General features: G+C 46.8%; 6 protein-coding genes across 6 annotated transcripts; 3 read left to right on the top strand and 3 right to left on the bottom strand.

Annotated features, from left to right (window-relative positions):
* Nucleotides 1-243: 243 nt before the first annotated feature.
* On the bottom strand, nt 244-555 carry N7446_005634 (uncharacterized protein; the record flags this gene model as incomplete). The annotated part of the gene is made up of 1 exon (XM_058514382.1): nt 244-555. The coding sequence occupies one exon, from the start codon at nt 553-555 to the stop codon at nt 244-246; it is 312 nt and encodes a 103-aa protein (XP_058371560.1).
* A 4961-nt stretch (nt 556-5516) lies between these two features.
* N7446_005633 (uncharacterized protein) lies at nt 5517-6622 on the bottom strand (the record flags this gene model as incomplete). The annotated part of the gene is made up of 4 exons (XM_058514381.1): nt 5517-5768; nt 5836-6057; nt 6126-6425; nt 6470-6622. 4 exons carry the CDS (start codon nt 6620-6622, stop codon nt 5517-5519), a joined length of 927 nt encoding a protein of 308 aa, XP_058371559.1.
* Nucleotides 6623-7868: 1246 nt separating this feature from the next.
* N7446_005632 (oxidoreductase) lies at nt 7869-8141 on the top strand (the record flags this gene model as incomplete). The annotated part of the gene is made up of 1 exon (XM_058514380.1): nt 7869-8141. One exon carries the CDS (start codon nt 7869-7871, stop codon nt 8139-8141), a length of 273 nt encoding a protein of 90 aa, XP_058371558.1.
* A 2953-nt stretch (nt 8142-11094) lies between these two features.
* On the bottom strand, nt 11095-11579 carry N7446_005631 (kinase domain-containing protein; the record flags this gene model as incomplete). The annotated part of the gene is made up of 2 exons (XM_058514379.1): nt 11095-11432; nt 11492-11579. 2 exons carry the CDS (start codon nt 11577-11579, stop codon nt 11095-11097), a joined length of 426 nt encoding a protein of 141 aa, XP_058371557.1.
* Nucleotides 11580-16569: 4990 nt separating this feature from the next.
* N7446_005630 (uncharacterized protein) lies at nt 16570-16969 on the top strand (the record flags this gene model as incomplete). Its single annotated transcript, XM_058514378.1, has 2 exons — nt 16570-16840; nt 16914-16969. 2 exons carry the CDS (start codon nt 16570-16572, stop codon nt 16967-16969), a joined length of 327 nt encoding a protein of 108 aa, XP_058371556.1.
* A 50-nt stretch (nt 16970-17019) lies between these two features.
* Nucleotides 17020-17475, top strand: N7446_005629 (uncharacterized protein; the record flags this gene model as incomplete). Its single annotated transcript, XM_058514377.1, has 2 exons — nt 17020-17166; nt 17206-17475. The coding sequence occupies 2 exons, from the start codon at nt 17020-17022 to the stop codon at nt 17473-17475; spliced, it is 417 nt and encodes a 138-aa protein (XP_058371555.1).
* Nucleotides 17476-22626: the final 5151 nt, after the last annotated feature.

The following is a 22626-nucleotide window of genomic DNA, read 5'->3' as shown; positions in this document are numbered from 1 at the left end:
TGGCTGTCAAGATTTGGCCCTATTGCGACTATCGCCTTCCATATTCCCTACTTCGCTGCCACATTTTGTGTACCGTGTCCCGCCAAGTAGGGTCATGAAGATAAAGGGCCTCCATGATTCGATCTTCCATCACTTTTGCAAAACCATCGTAGCCAGAGTGACCCTCCTTCTTCAAACCCTTCTCTGTCCGCTCGCACATGTCCCGTAATGTGTGGACAACATTTTCTCCAGAGTATCCTAATATTAAAGTACTGCCAAATATGTAATAAATGTTGGAATCGTCCTTCCTGTAACCAGCGGCATCTGCGGCACCAGCGGTATGCGGCACCCCCAGCCATTGCCCCAGCTTTTGTTCACATGAGTTGCCTCGCGACCATATACAGCCAAAGCATAGCAGACTTCAGCGGGGACACCAATGATGACATAGTAACCTTCGCGATTAAACCAGAGACGGACGCCGTTAAGGTCGCAGTTGGTTCCCTTTGGACGACAGTCCACGGTGGCAATTCTCCATCCATTGTAAGTGTCAATTTGCGGAGGTTTATGGTGTGCCATTTCGTCGGAGAAAAAGGTCAAGCAGCAGTGAATCAATGGAATAAGGGGATCAAATAAATCCTTTGAGAGAGGCAGAAAAACAATCGGTCGTACAACATTGAGGAGACCGGGCCTCTCTTTATAGTCAGCATTGGTGAATCAGCTAGAGAACGGTCTAGTTCAAGCGCAGCTTTTCAGCTGCCAAGTCTTCATTTAACCACCTACCCCTTTTTCTTTAGCCATGCAGCCAAGCCAATGACGTTTGCTTTTGCGTTTCATCTGGCTTTAGGAGAAGCAAGAACAAAGAAAATTTAGATTGTTTCCCCACAAGACGCCACTCCTGTAAGAGCTATCACAGCCCTCAAGCGATCCATTCGCTAGCAAATGAGGGACTAGCACCACTACCCCACATAGCAGTTGGTGGTCACATAGATTGTAACTTTGGGAGACGCACACCATGCTGAGCATGAAGGCAGCCGAACTACCTTCACCCTATCTCGATTATACCAAAAAGCCGACGCAGTAATTTTTTTAGCTAAGAATTTGCACGCTACAATTTCTTTCAGAATAGATAAATGGTAGTCTCATATCTGTTCTGTCATGAATGTGGTTTTCTTCCTTTTTTTTTGGCCTAGTTTGCTGACAGCCTATAAACAGCCAGCTAACGGTGAGGCCCTCGCTACAGGGTAGACCGTTTCTGATGATGCGTCACAGACTCTTTATTAGGAGGTATCAAAACCTAGTGGCGCAAACAGCCCCCTCGCCCACCACCGTTCTCCACTACAGAGCACTGATTTTGGTATCCAAGAGAGGCCCACGAACCTTCGAACCCCACTTAGTAGTACATCTTGGCAGGCTGAGGATCTGACACAAACGAGCTGATTAGCGCCACTACTCACGTAACATGCAGACATGTCGTCATTTTCAGCTGGCTCTGGCCGCTGGAAATCATGTGGGGGCCCCCATTACGGATGACTCCGCGTTTACAATGTCTATCTCTACGGAGTACATGGGATAATGTCTGCCAAGTGGGTCGCTCACCCTGGTGCTCAGTGATTGCTCAGTGATCAGGGTTGAATCGTTTTGGTCGGTACACCTGGGGGGTCGCGAGGTATACCGTCTGCACGTGACTCCGGAGCTAATGCACAGTTGGCCCTCGGTGGCCGTCAAGAAGTGGGTGATTGCAGGATCCGTAATAAGGAAATTGTCATGGGGGAAAATTTATCAATCATTGCCTGGTTGGTTTCTGTGATACGGGATAGGGCCGAACGTCTTTAGCTTAGCCATCCGGTGTCAGCGTTGTTGACAGTAGAGCGCAGAGTCAATGGGAGTATTTTTACGGAGACAACAACAGGGTGGAATGATCATGCACGAGTCAAATAGCAACAAGTAGTGGTGGTGGCTATTTGACTCCTGACCCACAACCTTGGCGATCATAAATAGGTGCGAGAGGCCCAAGTTGAGGAACAGAGTGGATTCACTAAAAATCTCTCCAAATCAAAGAGGGTAAAAAGCAGGAGAACTGGGGATACGCATTGAGTAGGGAATGGCAGGTAGCAGACCAATATCTTCGGACATCGTGATCTTGGATGGAGACGGACGGGAGGCGGGCTACACCTCCCGACATATGTACACATACCCTCGTATGGGCTCCACACAAACGTGGGGTTATGCGTGCCAAGATTTTCAGGCCTTTTTGGCATTCGTATCCGTAAACTAGTCTTCCCTGAATGGTGTGACCCGCAGGGGTGATGCACATCGGAGTTCATCATGAGCGGACGAGCGGGCCGGGCAGGGCCGATCCTACTAGTGAGAACAGACACCGGTGGGGATGCAGATCCCCATATCATTGATGGATCGATCATCTGGCCAAGACTCCGGTTCATAGACCCTTCTCCGTCCATATCGCATTCTGCGTCCGCAGATCGGAAAGGGGGATCTCCACCCCTGCTGCGAATGGTCTGCAGTGCTCTCTCCACTACATCCCGGTGGATGCCCATATGCCCATCCAGAGAGCAGGTCTGTGCGAGACCATTAAGGAAGGACAGGTGTCAGACTGCAACACACCCCAGCGAGGATGGGACCTGCCCAGCGGAGCATCCCTTTCACCGCATGTCTAAGGCCATGCCTGTGGAGCTTCTCCCCGCTCGATGCGCCGGATGATCTCATGCTACCATTCTCAGCTCTGCCTTCTCCGCGCCACTTTCGATCATGGTGACTATCACGAGGGGGACCACCAACAGGATTAACCACCTTTTGCATACGCTATCACTCCATCTGTCCCCCACCCCCAAGGTGATTCTGTTAGTATGGCTCAGCTGAAGCCGATCGAATCTTTTCAAAGTCACTACGGCGAGTATGATGTATCACAACCAATACTTAATACACTTCCATCGAGGAAAGGACACTGATAGGACCAAATCATGTCATCTAATTGGTTAGCTCAACGAAAGTGATGGTTGATCAGTACTCGTACGCTTTAGTTCGGCAGTGTATGCTTAGAGGTAATAAAGGTAAGAGGCAAGGGATCTCTTACTCAAGTTGACCCGTGGAGATGGAGCTGCTGAGTGAACTCCAGTACGGCAATCCACTGATTGCCTAAATTAATACTACTTCTGTTTTAGTCCTCGATGCGGAAACAAGGTATTCAGTCCATACTGCACCTCTGGACAACATAGGAAGGTTCCCGCCTCATGGCCATCGCATACATGCTGGGTGTGAAAACACCTCATAAATGTGAGATTCATTGCACCAATTCCATTCAGCAAGGAGTTGAAGCCAATCGGTAGAGCTAGGCTCCAAATCCATACTTGTCAAGGCCCACATCACCAGTGCTAAAATCGGCCACTCCTGCTGGGAATCCGAAAAACATATCTTGACTCCACAAGAGACGAGCGGCGGTCGAACTCAGAACATGGCCAGGGTGATTCAATATTGGCCGAAAGCCTAGAGACGGTGTTAAATAGCTGAGGAGAAGGGTGGGATAGCTATCAATATTTTCCCTGTGGATTAGGTCAACTCCAAATAAAGGGCTGACTGCATGTGGAGCTCTCTGTATTTTGCTGCAACTGTCAGCCGATTATGAAGTTTTCTTTCATTGCTGTTGGGGGGAATAATAGAGCTCTCGATGTAAACGATACATGGACGGAGGAGTGCGATGTAATCCTGTGTGATAGGGCAGGAGACAGTCGTAAAACTGATCTGACCTGGTCTATGAAGAGGGGCAGCTGAACTGAAGTAGCTAGCTGAAGTGTGGGCCGTATAATGGGGATCCCCAAACTTGCGTAAGGGGTCAAATATACATTTATGAGAGCTATATCCTCGACTGCGAACATAGATCCAAATCTTCCATAATTCCCACGCTTTCCAGGCCATGATCCCCGGACGGAAGATGAATTTTTCTAACTCTCTACACCTCTTCAGCGTGCTGATAGCAACGGCCACAGCCGTCAGCGAGCCTTTGGGAGATCAGAACCCAATCACTCCGCCTCCTACGGCTGAAGCCAGTGCCCAAGTTAACTACGCAACCACTGAACTGCGAGTCAACGACAACCTTCACCACTGTTTCTACTGTTCCAACTACAACTACTCTTCCTCCGATCACACTCCCTCCAAGTACATGTATAGGCGTCTCCGAACAGCGTGTCAAAGTTGTCATCGCATATGTACGAGGGGTCAACAAGCGTTGGCGATGAAACAGGGGCATCAACGACGTCCATAAGATACGTGTTGCTGGAATCTGCCGGGTTCAACAGAAAGTCAACAGATAAGTGAATAGTTACTAGGTTGCTGCGTTCGACCCTTGGCCTTTGGTGGGAAAATAGTTGATCAAACGGGAAAGTGTGTGTGCCGGACGTTGTTGATTAGTGGAGAGGCACAAAATCGAGGGTAGGGAAAGGCATGGTCAATGGGAGGGACTAAAGTGGTGACAGACGAAAAAGTAACCTCTGATAGGAATAACCATCCGGATTAATACGTAGCAGATACTGTATCCACACAGGTGGTTGTGGGTGAAGAGGCGTGAATTCCATGGTCAATAGCGATGAACGATTGAGATGCTGACGAGAATGCCAGTGAAGAAGCAACTGCTCGCAAGGTCAAAAACAGAGGACCCAAAAACAGATGAACACAAATCTGCTGTTTAACCACTGCCCTCCGAAAAGGGAGGACAGTGAGGGTTGAAATCGATTGACGCTATGCAATAGAGGAGGGCTTAATACGGGTCTTGGCATGCTGCATAGCTGACTAACACAAATCGATCACGGGACGCAAAATATAGTCATACAGAATTATAGCCAAGTAGGCCCCGCCGATCTATCCGTGAACACATAGCAGTGCCTTGTGTTTCGTGTTAGTCTGCGTCCGAGGAAAGCTGCTCCGGGTGAGGGCATAAAGATGTCACATATATTGAATTTACAAGTTAATGCATACTTGAAACTATTATTTAATTTACTCACGAAAGAAATACCCGCGCAACTGTCGGAATAGCTCTCAATATAGACTAAGATTTCTTGGCAGTGGGGCTAAATAATCACTTAAAGAGTGTTGGCTGTTGCACCAGTTTCGGGACGTGCTGTACCTTCCTGCAACAAGTGAACACCTGACCACTTTACCGTTCCGATAGCAGTTTTATGCCCTTCACACTCACTTCGCAGTTTGAGAGGCGATGAATTTTTCGTTGTCGAAACTAAGTTTCCTTATTGGCCTCAATATACCCAATGAGATCGTCGTCTTGGAACGAAGAATAAATACGGTCGAAGATCATGCATTGATAAGTGCATGTGAACAGGGACTCTCTTGATTCTCTACATAGGAGGCGCCTCGTAGTACCTATCGCATCAATTGGGGGCGGCCAGCCTGAGACAAAAGAAGGGTAACTAAGCTCAAAGATTACGAAACATGGGACCAACAATGAATAAATGAACGCCTCCAAACAATATAGTTTAGTCACCAACACAAGCGTTTCTCCGGACTGTATTCGCTTAGATATTCCTTGTGATTCCTGGTTGAATATTCTCCAAGATGGCCATCAATTCCTTGTGCACACGTTCTTGAGTCTCTGCGCCCTGCTTGCTTCTGACAAAAGCACTCGGCTCTCTGACTCTGCACTCGCTCATATACTGTCCATGGCTTTCATCTCCAGCGGCTGCGCTGTGGACGAGTGTACGTCCACCAACCTCCGTCGTTCGCGCAACTAGTGCCTTGGCGAATGCGAGTAGATAGCTAGCAAGTCCCTATAACTTGACTAAGCAATTTATCCGAGAAACGGAATAAAAAGGTTGCAAGGAATTGTGATCATACCTTGACATCTTTGTCGAGCTCTGACTCGCACAGGCCGGGGTGGACATTATTAAGAATTATGGGCTCCGCGGCGTGGGGACTATCCTTCATTGCTGCAGCAATCGAACGGACAAGCATAACCTCCAACAACTTCGACACGTTGTATCGATCGTTCATGTTGGATTTCTTCTTATTACTCAAGGCGTCGAAGATTGAGTCCTCATGCCGTTCGCGGAATTTGGCCTTCGGGTCGTTAGATTCGAAAATAAGAACTGATAATCACACGCGAGGGAAGAAGGCGGGGTTCTTACATTATAATGGACAAAGGAGCTGGTAATAACTAGTCTCGATATTTGTCCAGTCCTTGCTTGCGACCTCCGCAGGATTGGGAATAGATTCAGCGCTAGTAAGAAGGTCCCGATGACGTTGACCTTAATGCTGATCTCAGTTCCTTCAGACTCCTCATAAGTATTGCTTAGAATACCAGCATTTTCCACCACGACATCCAGCCTATCCAATGAATTGCACCTGGAAGCGAAGGCTTTGATTGAATCGTACTTATCCATTTCTAGCTGCCATACCTCGATGACGTTTTTTCGACCCGAGGAAGCCTCAATAGAGGCTTTAGCAGCTTCACCCTTTTTACCGATCTCACCGCGAGAATGACTTGTCCCGCATCGAGTCGCACGAAGTGCCGCACCGCTTCATATCCCAGGCCGGTGTTCGAGCCTGTCACAATGATGGTCTGGCCTGCAAAAGAGGTTTGGGGAATAGGGATTGATTCCAATTGCCCGCGAAAGGCCTCCATAATGTAGTACGGAATATCCGGAGTATTCGATGTTGAACGTTGATGTAGAAGTAGAATCTCCCCAAATTTCTGGGGGACGAAACAGTTATATACCATCAATTCTACGAAGGGATTTGTCATAAAAGGCTGACCTTGGCGTGAATACGGGGAGCTACCGAATATTACGAATTTGGAAGGCGGGTTCCAGAGTGCTAGGCATTCTGAACCACCAGTTCATGAACTTTAAGTCTCGTAATTATCACACACTAAGGGCCAATACTGGATCGTGACCGGAGTCGGGGGAACTCATTTCTCAGCATTCTCGGTTTGGCCGATCTCGTTCAAATTAAACAGTCAATCGTGAATTGTTCCTATTTATCAATTATTGCCACTCCCATATTACTGGGAAGGAATTAACATGCCCCCCTAAAACACAGCCCACGCTCCTCGGCCTCGGGCCAATTATCTATCCTATCTCCCCTCTCCTCCCCCCCGGCGCTGCCACTACACTAGGCCAGGTTATAACTGTACGGTACAGTGACTACGCATAAATTTCTAACGCGCTAGTTCCTCCACCCGACATCATTGTTAGGATAAGTCATTGCTCTGTTCGGAGAGATCACGTAATCTTCCTGAGCCAAGGTTCAACTTCAATGCCTTTGGCCCATTCACGTATGTACGCACGTTCATCATGGAGCTGTAAGATCGACACATTTGTGGATCAGATATTGAGTACAGTTGAAAGTGGCATTAGCATACGCCGTGAATAGACTTTACCCGTCTAAAAGACCAGCCTCGACTCGGACAAGTCTAGGGTCTCCCATAAAAAGGGAAGCAAAATAAGCAGATGTTTTGTGCTGCTTTTTCGGGGGCTACGCGTCGAACAGGGCTGATTCCGCTATTCGGAGACCCGGACTCGGAGCGTGGAGGTGTGGATAGCGTCGCGATCCGACATTTATACCTCCGAATCCTACCTATCCTAATAGCCAACGAGGACTGCATTTTTCAGCATGATAAGGCGCCAACGCACACAGCACATATTGTCCGAGACGCCCTATAAGGTCTAGAGATTGAAGTCATGGAATAGCCTCCACATTCGCCTAATTTGAACCCTATTGAGAACCTATAGGCGTTGAAGAAAGCTGAGATTTACAAAATTCGGCTTGACCTAATTCATATAAAGAATAATGAGAAGGGGGTCTCCACGCAGATAGTCGAAAATGTTGAAGCTGGCAAGGCGCGTTCTATCGGCGTTAGCAACTACGGTATGCTCCACGTGGATGAGCTGGAAAAACACATTAGAGAGCTTGAAGAGCAGCGAGGTGGTAATGGCAATGGAGGTATCATTAGCATCAACCAAGTCGAGCCACACCCGTGGCTGTGCCGAAAGGACATCGTCGAGTGGTGTGTGCGCGCGGCATCGTCATGCAAGCGTACTGCCCTGTTGTGCGCGGCAGCCGCTTCGAGGAATCCTCGGTCAAGAATCTGGCAGACAAGTACAACAAGACCCCGGCCCAGATACTCATTCGCTGGAGTCTAGACAGGGGTTTCATTCCATTACCCAAGAGCGTCACACCGTCACGCATCATTGAGAACGCCAATTGGAGACGACTGAGTACAGTCCTGTTGCATGGGATTTTACCTCATCTAAGCTGGAGGATTAGGTTTGAAGTGAAACGGATATCATGAAGCACACAGGCTATTTAAGTACCGACTTATCCACCTCACAATGAAAAGAAGCAATCAATCCAGGGGCGATTAGTCAAATTATTTCAAAAAATAATTCATTAAACTTTGAATCTTCACCTTGCTACTAATAATCTCTGCTAAACCTTGTGAGAAAATAACATCGACTCACCTTAAAACGAAGGCAGGCAGGACACAAAAGCCATGAAACCAGACACACAGGCTCATGAACTGGCCGGGTATATGAGGGTAGTAGACTGCTGCTGATAAGCCGCATCGATCGTATCTTCGAAAAGAACGGAGTCCACAACTGGAAGGAGCCGCTGCATCGCCCGCGAACTTTTGTAGGCCGCGAAATGCAATTTCACATCTTCCCGATCAGGTAATTCAAATAGATTTTGAGCATGCAGGCGCATCGATCTAGGCCTTTCTCTCTCCCATGGTACCCGGTGCAGGCAAAGCTTATCAACTGAGAAGAGAAGTTCTTCCGGTTCGGGCTTTGACCCATTCATAGCCTGGCCCCAAGAAACAGGATTCCTTTGAGAAGACTGGTGACTCCCGACTCTTTACCAGCAAAGTGCACAGGCACAGGTGAAGTATCTAGGTATCCACTGATGGTACTGGACGAACTGCTCGTTGCGGCGTAGTGACCGAGTCTCTATGACGCGTGCACACACTATTTTTCGCAGTCAGTAGTTGCTTAGTGAGCAGGTCAGAGCGCTTATGTAATGCTCAGTGAGCGAATCAGGGCGCTCAGGGGCGTGCTTAGATCTACTCAGTGAGTAAAAAGCGGCAAGGTCTGAGCACTAATACGGAAAGAGAGCGCTAAAAAATGGCAGAGGAAATCAAGTACATAGATTGATCTCTCAGAATCAGTTTCAATTATTACTTAGAATTAACCGTCATACAGTACAATAGCGTGTGTCAAGCAAAAGTGCGCAAAGACGCTAATCGAGCAGCTTGGATTAATTATAACTACAGGTGCTTGCTCGCTTCGTAAGGTACTACGTATTTGTTCCGACCTTAGCATGCTCATGACTAGATTCTCGGGAACTATATCATATAAACGCGAGCTCTAATTAGTCGTGTTCTCGGGCGCCCGATCATAGTACGTTTCATGATATAATCTATGTAATTGCTAGTGCATATCTAGTACTGATGGGAAGAATATATTTCAGGTAAAACTGGCACAGTAATTTCCCAAACTACTGACTTTCAGCTTGGTCTATGATAAGTAGTCAGATTATGTATCCGATACAGAATTGCCCCAATCATTCTCTCCGGTGGCTTTCACTGCCCAAGGGACAAAGTTTACTGCACCACTAACTGAACGATTCATACGTTCGAGCGGCACTTTATCACATGCTTTTAAACCTGGTAAGTGTGATTCTGAAGAGATGTTGCCTGACCATAGTGTTACAATGAGGGGGGCTCTGTCATTGAATTCGACCATTGCAATCGGAATTGGGGGCGGTATGCCAGCTTCACCATGTGGTCAAGCTAGGGACAAGAAATAGTTCGCGAACTGGAAAGAACGTAGATTGATATATCTATCAGTTGAGCGAGCCAAATTAATCATCTTCTTCGTAGATACATTAATACTATATAGCCAACATCACCGCAATCGCTAAAACCCAGCCACCCACAGCAGCCCCCAAGGACTTCGTCAGCGTAAAAATGTGAGAGACGGACATGTTGAAATATCCTATTCTGATTGCCACATAACATTTACTATAATACAGTACTCATTACTGTACTTAGCCATGCTACTTTTAGTACTCAACGTAGGCTGTATTTTAACGTCAGAGTCAATTCATGGCTGAAAAAATGAACACCATACACACCTATCATTATTGCGGCAGTTGCGAAGGAGCTTTTGTTAGTAAGCATTAGAGGATTAGGTTGTGTTGTCCACGGAGGAAGTAGAAAACTAATAGATTAGTCCCTATAACCTAGTCAATCGCCCTGAGAAAAACGGCCCCACCTGACTGTCAATAGAAATGGATAAAGATGTTTGCTGAGGCCCAATGAAACAAACAGAAGACTGTTCCGAGGCACTTTGTGACGTGCTATATAACAGGACTTTGCCCCGCATCAGCTTTGCAGACGTGTAATTGCCAGTTCTCGGCCATCTTGGGGCGTAAGCGCAGAAATCTTGTTATACGCATATATTCATACAAAAGTTCAGAGACTATCTTTGACAATGGCCTTAGAAAACGGCTTACATTTAAGATAGACGGGCGCCCGTTAATATCAAGTATAACGACACTCACACTATCTTGGCTGCTCGGGTTTTAGGACAAAGCATATCCGTCGGCGCTTCTTCTGTCTACATGGGCGCGAGCAGCCTAATGCTCCTCATCTGTAGGTTGGGCACTTTCCTGCTTTTTCTGCCTTTCCCACGCGGGCAACGCCCACTTCACCATATACTCATACCTTAGGAGTTAGTCTGCTGTAGGTCGTTCTGCCGGCTCAAACGCCATCATAGCTCTTAGCAAGTCATCCAACGTATTTAGTTCCCCGCCTACAACGTCCTATTCGCACGTCTGCTCTGTCTCACCACGGCCCATGTCCTAGAGGCGCTGGCGTAGAGGCCGGAAAACGGGAGTGCCGATACGGCGGAAGTCATCGACCCATGACCCATCCTCCTTGAAGAATTCGGAACGTTTATGCCAAGAGTTCCACCATCTCTAGGGCGGTTAGCCCAGCGTATTGATCATTTCGGCGACAATATCATCTCGGTCCTAGGAAAATGTTTCGAAGAGTGGACGCTCGCCTAAGACCTCGTACAAGTTGACACCTAGGGTCTATATATCAGCTGCGGTGGGCTGGATAATAGGTTCGTCGAAAAAGTCTTCTGGTGGAGAGTAGAGAGCTAGGGTATGGAGAGTCGGTGTGGGTGTGTCTGCCACAATAAAGGACGTTCCGTAGTCCGAGATGATGATTTCCGGATTATGCACCTCGTTGGCAGGCATGCTCAAAACCATGGAATAGATGGCATACGGCGGTGCGTGTGGTTCACCAGGCTTCCCATCCACTCGGCGGATAGGAACCTCGTAGGGTTTACCGAAGCGCTTGTATAGCTTATCTACGCTTAGGCTGTCAAAGTCTGGTACGCGTAAGAGAAAGTTGCGTAAGTGGAGATCTGCCTGCGGTTAGTATGTGGCATTAGTAAAGGTATATGCACAGCATAATTATCCTCACCTCCGTGGCATATGCCGTTTGCATGCAAGTAAGACAACCCTAAGAGGAGCTGCGCGGCAGTGGATCTAGCAGCGTCCGGTGGAAACATGAAATTTGTGCTGTCCTCCTTGGACTAGGCAATACTACCACCAGCAGGCTCTCCGACCAAGCACCGATGATGTCCGTTTGGACCATAAAACGAGAATTAGTCCAATAGCGGCGGGATGAATCGCTTTCCAGGATGAGTACGATCGCACTTCGTCAGGTAATACAGGACTTCACCCTCGTGACTATCTATCGATGCTCTCGCAGTCAGTATCTTTAGCGATACGTAGCGCCCGCGTTGCTGATCCCGGGCTAGCCAAATTGTTAAATATCCACCAAAACCAAGCTTGTGAACGACGGTGTAGCGGCCACTACAAAAAGTATCCCCGATGAGAGTTGGGTGGTATCCACCGGGCACATAGTCCTCGAAATATTCAACATCTACCTTAGGATGGTATATATCTTCTATTGGTAGGGCTGACGAGTCAGCCATGGCATAAAGGCATCGAAAAGGGTGTGGCGACGGAAAGGCTTTGTGATAATGGCTGATCTTTGGTGTGAATGGAAATTGGCGCCTGAAGATATTCTGATTTCGTCGACGAAGTATTGCGAGCTGGCAGAATAAGCGAGAGAGTCTCTAGCCAGGGTTCATGTTCATGTTCTTGTCCTTATGAGAGTTAATCGAGTGACGCGCTGTTACTAGCAGTACTAAAAGGCGGTGTGGGACGGATGACCTCGCTGCCAAGGCCGCCAAAACTCTCGATCATCTGCTTCGCCTCTTCCGAGTGGACTGCTTCACCGTGGCACCTACATGGCCAACATTGAATTCTCTGATTGATTAGCTGTAGCCAGGTCTTGTGGCAAGCGGAGGCGGCTAATGATAGGCCAAACCTGCTCCTCCTCACTGATCCTTATCGACTCTGAAACTCCACTACGTAGTCTTCTCTAGCAGGAGTATAGCGTAGATGATACAGCTCAAGCCAAAAGAAAGTATCGGCGGCTAAGAAAACAACGAACTTGAATCTTAGAGAGGTCTGAATGGCTTATAAGGGATATGCTGACTGCTCTATCTTCTGTCCCATCATTTCTCTATTTCTATATCTTACCTCTTCTGGGGCATATCCTTCCGTATATAAATTTGGCCCCATCAGCCACACTGCTGCCATGGCTACACAGACAATCGAGTATATCTAGAAGATCGCACGGCCAAAGAATGAAGCCATTGCTCGGGCACTGATGTATGCCGCTTATACGACGGCGATTTAGACAGACCCTAACACAACGAGAGTCTTGATTCGGTAAAGTCAACTCTTTTTGGTGTCATAATCCGGCTGACATGCCGGGCTTTTAGCTCTTACATTCATCCCACGACTCGAACCGGAGGCGTTTACGTCAAGGACAAATCACATATCACGGTGTCCGTGAAGAATCCACAGACGATACAATCAGGACAACACCAGTCAAGCCATGGCTACACACCACACTTAAACTCTTTCGACGTAAATAGAGTCTCTCCGAGCAGCATTATCAAGAGCGACAGCACGGGTGCGTCATGGCCAGCTTCGATGGAAACAAGACCAAAAGAGTCTTTCTCAGGACCACCTGCTCTTCTTAGTCCGAAAAGTGCATTCATCGTTTGGCCTTCCGAAGAAACGGGTGAATGAAATCATGATCGAGAGGGTTGACGCTTCTCGGCTTAGAGGGCTATACTGGGCTATCAGCATGCTAGGTTGGTTTCATAACCAAGTAGCTGTGCTTAGCAGAATAAACCTGACCTCCTGCTTGGTATGTACTGTGGTATATTTGTGGGGCTTCTCTCTCTCACTCAGATAGTCTTTCCCTTCTGCATCCATTTACACATCCACATGCACTCGCTTCTCCTCTTCCGTACAGCTACTCCGTACACGGTAACGCAAGATATGTCCTTTCAAGCGCCTGTTCCGCCAGAACAACTTTGTATATAGGGCATAACCTAACCCCACCACCCTGCAGGAATTACAGCCAATCACTCCCTGTAGAGGCCCCAGACATTGTGACTGCGACGTTAAAAAGGAGGTACTTGATAGACTAAAACGCTACATCCTCGCATTTTACGCAACTGGGTATCGGTTTCTGACGCGCGGAGGCCCGCCTGGTGCCTAGCTCATGTCGGGTTGTTTGGCTCCGGGATAAACGTCGAAATCAACAGAATCGAATGTTCGTACGGTATCGTCGAGTGTACATACAAGATAATTTCCTTTTGGATATCTAGGTCTTTACTGACCTAAGCCCGCAAAGTGTATGAAAGTTTGGGGTTGGATAAGTATTAGAGAAACCTGTAAATCAGAATCCCTAGAGTTAACAAGCGCTGTACTGTAGTACTTAGGTTCGTAAACCTACACCGATTTCTTTTGCTCGCTTCCTATCTGAGGCCCTGTATTGAACGCCTTGAAATCGAACTCAGGCCCGCTATGTCGTCAATGAGCCAGAGCAGGGCCAATCGTAGATTTTCTTACAATAGCAACATAAAATTACATCTTATGGTTTTACCGTTGGATGATAATCTCAATCGCGACTGTACTACATGGGGCATAATACTGCGGCCCTCGATTTGGTGCAGCTTGTTCAATACTCATCCGCGCTAAGCTTTGGCGATGGGGCCAGCAAGAATTACTCAGTGTGCATTAGTCAAGCCGATTTCAAGAATCACTATAGCTCGTTGTTTGTTAGACATCAACTTCTGTCCATTGCGCCGGGCAAATCTCAGAAATCTCTAACGAGCAAAGTTGCTGCTGCACCATCACACCATTAATTGGCCAATTTTGTGTGTTAAGTCTACAATGTAGTCGGGTTTGCTTGCTATTGTTGCATGGAACGCTGTTGATCTAAGGGATGTTAAGTATGTGGATGGCATATTTCGCTTGACTATGCAGCCTGTCAGGCGTATAATGCCCCGCGGAAATTTGACTAAGGTCGCGCTTGTAGTCGTCGAGCTTTAGATGAAGACACCGCAAACCATGGACGGTTTGATGGTTGCAAGGAGTTAAACAGGCCTCCTCGCAATTGGTGGATTGCGGTGAACATTTACAGTAAGCTAGTCGGAGGTAATTAATCCAAAGATTGTCTTTTCATCGCGAACAATTATTCATCTCCACTTCTAGCACAAACATTTCTAGACAGGGACCTACGTCGTCATCAGGAACCCTACCAAGTAGCCTGGTATATATGACCACAAAAGACTGTTTCCCCTTTCATCTATCCTAGTTATAAACGTCTACCGCCAAAACTCTACGGCGGTTATATTTTTCTCATTGAAACAGTCACCACTTGAGTCATCAACTTCGCAAAGGCACGGTATTTTCACAAACGAACACGCTACATTCTTCGATTCCGTCCACCCACTTTATGATGGAGAGCATTGAGGAAGAATTCGTCTATTCCCGATATGGCCAGGGATACTCTGCGGATACGGATACCATCCGTGAACATGAGTATCCTCTTCTCAATGGTATGGCCTAGCATATGATATTACTTGATTATCTGTACTGACTACCCTTTTTTCACGGGTTGTAGGAACAACTTATCTAGACCACGCCGGAACAACACTCTATGCCAAATCATTTATCGAGTCATTCTCGGATGATATGATATCCAGTCTCTTCGGAAATCCCTATTCGATGTCTGTATCATCACGACTGTCTACAGAGCGGACAGACGACGTGCGACTCCGAGTCCTCTAGTTCTTCAATGCAAGCCCCGATGAGTTTGATGTGGTTTTTGTGGCAAATGCGACAGCAGCTATTAAGTTTATTAGAGAATCTTTTCGAGATGACCCTAGGGGATTTTGGTATAGGTACCACGTTGATGCCCACACTAGCGTGGTTGGTGTTCGGGAACTCGCGGATATAGGCTATCAATGTTTCGATGATACCGATGTAGACGCTTAGATCTCTGAGCTAGACACAGCTTAGTCGAAAATTCCCAAGCTGTTTGCCTTTCTAGCTTAATCAAACATAAACGGTCGACGTCTCCCACTTTAGTGGTGCGGGCAAATCCGTTCCGCTGCTAACGAAGGAAGGAATATATTCACCTTGCTTAATGCCGCCTCGTTTCTATCAACTACTCCTCTTAACCTAAGTGATACAGCTACCGCTCCGGATTTTACGGCGCTTAGCTTTTACAAAATCTTTGGATTCCCTGATTTAGGGGCTTTGGTTGTCCGGAAAAGCACTGTATCCGCACTTAAGCGACGAAAGTTTTTCGGCGGGGGTACCGTGGATATGGTGATAGTATCCGGAGCATAATGGCATGCCAAAAAAGAAACCTCAATCTATGAGCGGCTTGAGGATGGCACCCTTCTATTTCACAGCATTATTGCACTTAATGCCGCCCTAAAGACGCACAAACGTCTGTACGGGTTAATAACGAATATTTCTTCCTATACTAGGTTCCTCGCTCAGAGAGTCTATAATCGACTCTCTATATTGAGACACTTCAATAGCATAAAGGTCTATGAGATATACCAATCGAGTTATAGGAACCTAACCCTCCAAGGCCCGATCATCGCTTTTAATATGAGGAACAGTCACGGCGAGTGGATCCCTAAGTCCGAGGTAGAAAAACTAGCAACGGCACACAACATCTAACTACGTTCTAGTTCTGTCTGCAACCCTAGAGGAACGGCCATGTCTCTTGGATAGGAAGGAGAAGAGCTACGTCGCCATTATGCCACTGGTTTACGCTGCGGTGATAACCATGATATGTTAGGTGGCCGACCAACTGGCATTTTGCGTGTTAGTCTAGGAGCAATGAGCAATCTAAAGGATATAGACTCACTAACAGAAGTCGTCGAGGAGTTTTATATAGAGAAAGTCCCTCCTTTGGTGTCATTGAGTCCTCCGATGGATACAAACAATACAATCGCCCCTTAGTTTTATGTTAAGAGTCTAACAATATTTCCCATCAAAGGCTATGGCCCGTTCAAGATTCCTAAAGGCAAGCGTTAGGAGGTCAAAAGAGAAGGGCTTGCATGGGACCGAGAATAGTACCTCGTTCATCAGGTGACCGGCTTTCCCATGAAGCAGAAAGAATATCCTCAGATGGCGTCTATATATCCATCTGTTGATCTAGAACGCGGCATACTCCGCATCACCTATAACCCCAAGGCCACAGATGGTCCATTCAGCCTCGAAATTCCGCTTATTTGGGATGCCAAAAGCACGAGTGTTATGAGTTCTCTAGTGCGCTCGAGTTGTCGAAAAAGAGTACCCAGTGCCTACGAGCCTAGCTCATGCCTTCGTGCCTACGCCTCGCCAGTGGTCTCGGCATTCTTTACAGAGCTCTTAGGTGTAGCTTGTACTCTCGCGCGGTTCTCTTCACTTGATACAGAACTCAATATAAAACCATCAAACCTCGCTAGTATCTAGAAGAATCGGTTCCGGAGGCTTGCTACCTTGGATTCCTCTTCGCGTGTAGACCGAATACCGCGCCAAAATTGCCAAAAATACGTGCTCGTATCAAACGAAATGTCCATTTTAATCGTATCCAGGTCATCAGTCAACCATCTCAACAAGATAATCAGAGCAAACTCCAAGCCTACCTCTGGCGTGAGCAAAGCCATTAGTGCAGATTTGTTTACGAGCAACATCGTTGTTGCTAAGCGGGCCTGTCAAGTAGCTCGTGCTGAACGCCCCTACGCCGAAGACCACTAGTCATCCATTCGTATTAGGCAAGACCAACTCCTCTTGGATACCATTGACCCTTGCCAGCGCTGTCAGATGCTATACGTTGACCAGCCTACGGGCGTAAGACGCAACGAAATATTTGCTGCGCTGCCTAAGATGCGAAAAGTCGATGGTAGAGTTCAATTTGGTAGATACGCGGTAATGTCAACAAAGGAAGGCGAGAACATTAGGAAGGGCCCGGGTAGCAGGACAATTATAGTGGGAGATGTGGTGTTACCAACAGAGCAGAACCACTGAGCGCCACAATAAGGAGCTTCCTCCATTTGCATCTTTAGTCTTTTTAGTTCGGAGACATATATTAGAACATTGGCCACTAGTATTCAAGGAATTCTGCGAAATAGTTGTGTGTATTTGCTTTGACCTTGTCATATTTCGAAGATTCCTACTGATGATAGGCAATGTGGGCCGCATTCAAGGAGAATTGTTATTGTATATATACTTCGCGAAAAGGCCAACAGAAACTGTTATGTATTCGGGAGTTTATAGTAATAGTAGGTAGCAATGGCTACCTATGTCCAAGGTATCTCTTATCGCCCCAATATAGCCGAACGCAACAGATAAGATCAGGGTACAGTCACTCCTTAAAATCGGCTTGACCAATACACACTAAGTCTTTTTAGCCCCACCACTAAGGCGTTAGCCTAGAGAAAGTATTGAGCAAGCCGCATCAAAGTGAGGCCGCAGTACTATGCCATCTGTGTTCTGCCGCTATAGTCAGTCACGAAATTGGCTTGACCGATACAGACTGACTAACTCTTCCCTGGGCCCGCCGCCAAGACTTTAGCGTAGTCAGTTGCTTGACCAAGCCGTATCAAAGTGAGGGCCGCAGTTCTATGCCATATGTGTTCTGCCGCTATATAGTACAGTGACATTAAGCTCTACCATTTAACGGTCAAAGTGTAGAATGTAACTATACGTGGCAGGATATAGGACCATACTAAAGCATTTTCCTATTTCCCTTCAGTTTTTGTGGTCTACTCAATGACTTATCTGCGCTAAAGCCTAAGTGACAGATGCAGAAGAGAGTTACTTAGTGTTATTAGTCAAGCTGATTTCGAGAATGACTGTAGGGAAAGCGTATGGTTCTCAGCAAGGCTTTTGGAATTGATATCTAATGGAAGATACGACGACAACATCCGGGTTTCTCAACCAATTAGAAACTCCTCCCGTAGTTCATCCGACATATTATGAGCGCTCAGTTTACGGGAGTGATGAATTCGAAGAAAGTGATGAATTCGAAGAAAGTGATGAATTCGAAGAAAGTGATGAATTGGACAGGGAGTATTGAATTGGACAGGGAGTGATGAATTGGATAGAGAGTGATGAACTGGATAGAGAGTGGTGGATTCGTAGGAACTGATGGATTCGTAGGAAGTAATGGGTGAGATGGAGTGAGGAATTGAGAGAGGATTACGCCATTTCAACTAGGTTTCCTTCAGCCAAGTTGCCCCGAAATTATCAGGAATACTATTCATAGCACCCCCGCAAGCTCGAGGGGTCAAGTAAGGAGAATGAACAATCGTGTTCCTAGAGCATTGGTGTCGCGAAAAATGGCGTCGGTGACAAATGAATGACAATTTGCAAGTTCGTACTTTCTACGTCATCCCTTCGCCCCCTGTGGCCCCTGCGGGTACTTAGGGAGATCACAAGCATACATGAGTAACTCGTGGTGATGACATAACAGGTGCACAAAAGAACAAGCAGAGCTTGTTTATCTAATTTTCGCTGGACATGTAGAAACCAATTCCTTTTCAACGCAGACGTTTCTTCTTAGAGTTAAGGATAGCCACACTGACCCATACGTATTCCCAAACAGCTGTTTGTCTTCCTTCTAGTTTCTAGGAGTTTATACCAAGTTCCTGGGTACTAAGGCACAACAGATGATTCAAGACCTGCTGAGCAAATCCCTCCTAGGAACTCGAGCTTCCGTTTTGAGTGATTAATACCCTATCCTGATGACTTCGCAGGATATCTTCCCCTCTATAGATATCATAACAGAGCTTCAAAATTAATGACGCAAACTGTAATTCGCTGAGAACATTTAAAGGTAACAACCTCCCATTTCTGAATGTAATTAATTTCACCCCATTCCTCCAACTACACTTGAATATTTGAACATTAGGCTCAACGGCACCAGGATGTCTTCGCAACGAAAGATTTTCCTGGATACCCCCTTACCTCAAAGCATGGATGCAGGTTGGTACTTTGGTTTTTCCTCGTGCCCTAAGGTAAATTTAGGCTAACAGGCACAAATTAAACTAGCTATACAACCTCCAAGGCCGTTACTAGACACAATTATCGCGAAGATCTATAACGAATTCACGATTGTTCAACATCATTGCTACCAAAAAGACGGCATGCTTCGGGCTTACGAAAGAGCCTACGAAAAGCAACATCTTGAATTAAACGCCCAGCTTTGCAGCATGTCCCGGTATATCGAAGAACTTGAACAGAAGAACCGGAAACTTAACGAGAAAATGAGTGGCATGGAACCTAGGAGGACAAGTATTGAACAGGCGAGTTCTGATCAGGGGAAAGGCTTCTAGGGGTAAAAGGGCTTGCTTATGACAGAGCAACATGGAATGTAAAGACATCGCTAGGTCCCACATCTTGAAAGTACAAGGTACAAATCGGATGAATCAAGCAAGGGGGGCTTTTGGCCAAATGTTTATAAGGAAGTTTTCAGGTCGCCTTAGAAAAAATCTTTGTTTAGTTGTATCGTATAAACAAGCTATTTTCAGGCAAAATTATTCAAGAGCATCTGGAGTTCCACTTGGATGTCCACTGGACGTACATGTAGCATGACAGCCTCAATAGACAATGTAACTGGTTGTAAGGGCCTAATGGGCCACCTGGCTATGAAAGCCTCTCATACATTGATTCAAGGCCATGGAGGGCCAATGTGAGGAGTTCAGCATCTTAATTCGCCGGTGATCAACTATCACAAATCCGATGGCAGTAAACTATAGCCGACTAACTGCTGTTCCAGAGCTTGCGCCAAATGGTCATGGTTAAAAGGCAGTGGCATGTGAGATAAAGGACGAAATCAAGTGGCCGTGAGCACCGGTCGCTAGTTGACGGCCAAAGAGCCCAGCTGGCCTATGAGCCACGGACCATGGGCTAGCTAGGCTCTTTGGGCGCCAACTAGCAACCGGTGGGGCTTACTAACCTAACAGGCCAGGGAACACGCGGCTACAGTGCCAATTCGATCATGAATAGGGTCTCTTAGAGCAGAAACTCATTATTAGAGCGAGGCTACATCATCCGGCACGCTTTGATCACTACCACCCGCTAGAGCACGCGAAACAGAGCCTATGTTCTCCTTATTGCGAGCCACTTCATGACCAAAAGCCACAAAGATGGTGTTCGTACCATCCTAGACAGCCGTATCAAAGCACTGCGCAGGGACAATCGTGCGAAGGTTTTGGTCATAGAAAGTTGCCGGAACTTGTTCCCTCGCTTTCTCCTTGGCGAATATTTCCACCGGTCCTAGGTCAGACGGATCGACCGTTATCTAATTAATCACGTGATCCCATCCACCCCGCCTATCTCTTCCCCTAAAAACGATACGGACTTTTTGATTCTCCCCAAGCTGTGGCTCATAATCAACAGTCTAGGCTTTAGATTGTTCAGCACGTGCGAGGTAACTTTCCTCACTATCGTCTATGTCCATGTCGTTTGACAAGGTCGACTAGTTTGTGTCGTTCCACCGTTTAGGAGCTAATAACCCCTTTTACATTGCATTCGCTTCACCAGGATCCCCGGAGTCTCCTTGTGAAGTAGCAACGTCACTCTAGTTTGTGAAATCAATTTGCGTGATTGCCCTTAGCTTCTTGACTTCTTTCCGGGGGCGTCGATGACCGAACAAGATTCCTCTCTTTCTGCCCGACGGCCCGTCTACCATCATATGATCGGAAGCTCCAGAGATACCCGTACGTTGTAGTGTTTCGTCACGGCGTCGTTTAGGAATATAAGGCGCTGCTATCGTGTCATTCTGCAGACTCTCCCTAGCCTTGCTATTATATTGAGATGCGACAACATTCTCGGATATAGGCGGCTGTTCTCCAATTACGTGTCTTTCTACCGGTTGATCGGTTAGCGTTGTTAAAGTGGGTGGCTTATAGTCCTCCCCTGCCCGGGACTCCACTAGAGCAGCCTAAACTTCGGTTAATATATTCCCTAGTATGTCGTCCGCCGGTGGCTGCTTAGATTCTGGATGCTCAAAAATCACTCCGTTTCGTTTGGATTTCTGTCCGACATACGTAGGTATTTACGACTTAGGGTCTGTTAGGCTTTCGGGAGATATCGGTGCACTTATCAGATTTTCTAACAAATTGGTCTAGTCATCCCCTACCGGGTTTGCTTCGTTTGCCAGGATATTCTTAGTTGCCATTTAGACAGTGCTTAGTTCAACAGCCTACGTCGAATAGTTGTCCCTATTCCCCGTGGACTCCCGAAATTCCTTATTCTCATCACTCCCGGGGTCAAAAATATCCGCGGAGGTCGTAATAGTTGCATCCTAAGGGGTCTAGCTTTGCGTAGATACGCCCTAGTCTTGTCCATCAGTTAAACCGGCTTCTTCCTGGTTCTGACTAGCCCTTAGCGGCTCAAAAGACATCTCTATAAAGTCTATTTAGGTCACTAGGCTGATTAGACGCTCCCGGTTAGATACCTCGCTTAGCTGCAATAGCTTATCGATCTATCGTTCTAATACGTTATATGGTTGCTTAGTAATAAAAGGCTTGTCTTGCTTTTTCCGCTATGTTATATCATAAGGACTCTATTTGGCGTCGCTTCGACTCCTAGGACGTACTACACTCTTTGTTCTAGACAGCATATAGGCAGAGGGAGAACCGACTTATTGGGGGACCACTTCTGTTGGTTCTAGTTCTCCGGTTTGTTCTATATTTGCATGCTTATATGCATCGTTTGTTGTCATTTCTTCCTCGCGTTGATTACTCTATTCTAAATGTTCTTCCGGGATGTGCTGCTTAGTAGCTATGGACGTTAAGCTTTGGCTGCCTGTGTTCTGCATCTGCTCGTGCGCAATTTTAACAGATATGAGGTCGTCGGCTGGATATTCATAATTTAGGTCCCCCGCAGACCCCGTGCCTATGTCGTCTGATATCTCCGTGTCGTTATTTATACTAAGTTCAGAGCTTTGCTACAAACGCTCACTGTAATCGACACGGCACGCTTCCTCTTCTCCTAAATGGGACGACCGATCTATACCACTTGAACTATCGTGCGCACTGCTGATTCTTACTAGAGAATTTCCTGACGCACGCCATTTTAACGGCTCTTGATAAGAGCGAGGCAATTGGTGCTTTCGGCTCTTATGTTCTCGCCGCCTCTGCTTTTTTCCTTATAGGTTTTGTCTCTCTCGCG

This window comes from Penicillium canescens (assembly GCF_028828765.1).
Source record: "Penicillium canescens strain IBT 15451 chromosome Unknown utg000004l_segment0_segment0, whole genome shotgun sequence".
Taxonomy (NCBI): Eukaryota; Fungi; Ascomycota; class Eurotiomycetes; order Eurotiales; family Aspergillaceae; genus Penicillium; species Penicillium canescens.
This window is presented reverse-complemented; position numbering and strand designations above follow the sequence as displayed.